We start from the raw sequence: 3,143 nt of genomic DNA on the forward strand, positions 1-3,143 counted from the left end.
AAAAGTAGATATTTTCAGATTATGTTTTCATTTTTACGATGCAGTTGGAAAAGTAGATATTTTCATTAATACTATATTTTATGGATATTTTTTCAAATTTTAGCTATATTATAGGCATTTATAGGTACTCTTCACCAATTAATTTGTGATTCTTCTAATTTAAAAAAGACAGAAGCTGGAAAGGTAGATATTGTCAGTAATAAGACACTTTGCAGACATATTTTCAAAATAACTTGACTTAACTGGATAAGTCCCACCAATTAATTGATGATCCCTATAGCTTTCAAAAAAAAATTGGAAAAACAGATTCAGTAATCAAACACCTTACAAATATGTTTTCAGATTAATTTATGCTTTTAGACATAAGTGATAACTTGACATACCCTCATAATTCTCATGAATTAATTAGTCATCCCGTATTTAAAAAAAATAAACAATAAAAAATATAAATATTCTACTTCATAATACATTTTACTGATATATTTTTAAATTTAATTACATTTATATTTTAATACCGCAATTCACATATATATTTTTAAACATAAATAGCAATGAGTTAATATGACCAAATAATCTCATCATCTATAACAAATCACCATCAATAATAAATTGACCTACCCAAAGAATCTCCCCCACCAATTAATTAGTCATTCCTGTAACTTTTGTTTTATTTACTACCCAAATAATCCCCACCAATTAATTGGCCATTCCTGTAGCTTTTGAAATTGACAAAATTTGGTATCGAAATCTTCTCCTGCCAGATGTCCTAACAGTGATGTCGCAACAGTGACGTCCTTCAGCTGCCCACCGACAACAAAAACTTCATCTTCAGCTACCCACCTATGAGAAAACTATCCCTAAACTAAGTCCTTGCTTCCCCTTATGTTGGACGTTGCAATTCTAAGTATTAATCAATCCATAATAACTTCATCAGCAGTTCATCGCTCTAGAGTTTCAGGCCATCAAGTTTTTTTCCTGCGTGTCTTTCTTCTCGCATAGGATCAAAAAACAGGAGGCTCAGCTTTTACAGTGTCGAAAATGGGCGACATGGAAGATGGAACTGGAACAACATTGTTTTCTGAAAAAGATTGGCATTATAGTTTGCTAGATGTCGATTGGGATACTCATTCGCCAGCAGTAGAACTGTCAGACGTGCATTTGGATGCAGCCCAATGGTCGTCATTGGATGATTTACTCGTTGACGACAACCATGGCTGCTCCTTCAATAACCTATCGTTGTCAACAGAATTGGAGGCCATTGGTGAATATTTAATAGATACAGATATGCGAGATGACAATAATAACATCGAGGAAGATCCAATATCGAGACCTCAAAGTGATCCCATCGTCTTCCAATGCCCAGTAGACACTGAGCTGCATCCAGCTGCTCTAATTGCTGCGGATCGATCGCTTTCTGACTGTGCCGTGGTCACAAACAAGTCAGTCTCGCCCTCTGTCCTTATCGATCATGGCGCCTTTGAGGAAACTGAATACAAAGGTTTGAGGCTTGTACATCTCTTGACAGCATGCGCAGAAGCATTGTCGCAGGGAGCAGAAGATGTAGTGGAGGTCATACTCTGCAGGTTGCGAGAGCTGGTTTCTCTCACAGGCTCCACCATGGAGAGAGTGGCTTACTATCTCTACCATGCTCTACTCCACTCCAATGCGAATTCCCTCGCTCATAATATGGAGCCCAATGATAAGAGCAGTAAGGACCATTTTCTGGGAGCCTTAAAGCTGCTGCATGTAGCTTATCCTTACATACAAATACCTCACTTCACTGCTAACCAATGCATTCTGGAAGCAGTCGCTGCAGCCGGTGGTGGTAATAATGTAGGAATCCATATTATTGACTTTGATATAATGGAGGGTATGCAATGGCCGCCATTAATGGAGGCCCTGAGGAATAATGGAAATTATGATGTTGCTCACTTGAGAATCACAGCAATCAGATGGGCAGAGGAGAACGAAGAATGCCTGCTTTATTCTGGGCACACCGGAAGAAGGTTGTCGGAGTACGCAAGCTCTGTGGGACTCCCATTTTCGTTCCAAGAAGCGGATTTGAAAGGGCTGAAAGAGGGACTCCTGCCGTCTCGTGAGGGGGAGATTGTAATGGTGAATTGCATATGGCAGTTGCCTCACATGGTTAATCTGCGAAATAAATCGGAGTTGATGGAATTCCTGGTCGGCGCACGCCACTTGAATCCCGAGGCCGTTACAGTCGCTACGGGCCCACACGGCTCAGAGGCAAACATGTCCAACTTCTTGGAGAGCTTCTGTCGTTGTCTGGAGGAGCTGTGCACCATTTTCGACTCGCTTGAAGCTGGTCTCCCACAGCATGGGCTTGCAAGAGCGATGGTGGAACGCTTCTTCTTTGGACCCGCCATGGCAAAGAGAATTGTGAGTAGCAGTGCGTCTGGCCCACCAGATACCAGAAAATCCAACGTTCTTGATCTCCCTCTGGAGTGTGGTTATGGCGAAGGTAGTATAAGCAACGACAATATGTTGTACGCAAAATATACGCTGCACAACTGTGTGGGTAGGGGATGCTATGAGGTAGAACTGGCGGGTGATCATCGACTGGTTCTGAAATGGGGTTGTACCCCGTTGGTGTGGGTTTCTACCTGGACGACATGGAAGTAGCACTGAGATTGAGAAAGGGAAGATATAGCAGCAAGGTAGAGCCACATAAATCAATCCGTCACCACAGTTTTGTTATTTGGATGAAAGTTTAAAAAAGTAATGCATGCAATTGTTAGGATTCTCAAAATGATTTGCAGGGTTGAACTGATACGCGTGTTTTTGTATTTAGAGAAGCATTATGATAAGTGTTTTGTTTTTTTTGTGTGGTTAAGACAGCATAAAGAAAACAAGATGTAAATGAAGTTGTGATGAACCAGTGTGTTCTTTTATTCCTAATTAAGAAGTCTGTTTTTTATTCATGATTGCAATAGAAGGTTCTCCTCAGTTTAAGATATGGAGACGTTAGAGTATGGAAATAATATTTACATTACTAAATAAGTAAGATTAGTTTGTTGGTGGTTGATTTTTTTGTTGAGATTTTTTTTTAATAAATAATTTCTTATTTAGAATCTTTTGAAATTTATGAGCAATATCTTATAATTTGGCTTTGTGAGATATAT

The 3,143-nt window shown here is 39.4% G+C and overlaps 1 protein-coding gene across 1 annotated transcript; it reads left to right on the forward strand.

Annotated features, from left to right (window-relative positions):
• The first annotated feature begins 1,038 nt into the window (after nucleotides 1–1,038).
• On the forward strand, nucleotides 1,039–2,697 carry LOC149266272 (protein NODULATION SIGNALING PATHWAY 2-like). The gene has a single exon (XM_089407682.1). The coding sequence runs from the start codon at nucleotides 1,039–1,041 to the stop codon at nucleotides 2,641–2,643; it is 1,605 nt and encodes a 534-aa protein (XP_089263808.1). The 3' UTR covers nucleotides 2,644–2,697.
• Nucleotides 2,698–3,143: the final 446 nt, after the last annotated feature.

This window comes from Pinus tabuliformis, chromosome 6 (assembly GCF_031772625.1).
Source record: "Pinus tabuliformis cultivar Carrire ecotype Pingquan chromosome 6, CPIR1, whole genome shotgun sequence".
Taxonomy (NCBI): Eukaryota; Viridiplantae; Streptophyta; class Pinopsida; order Pinales; family Pinaceae; genus Pinus; species Pinus tabuliformis.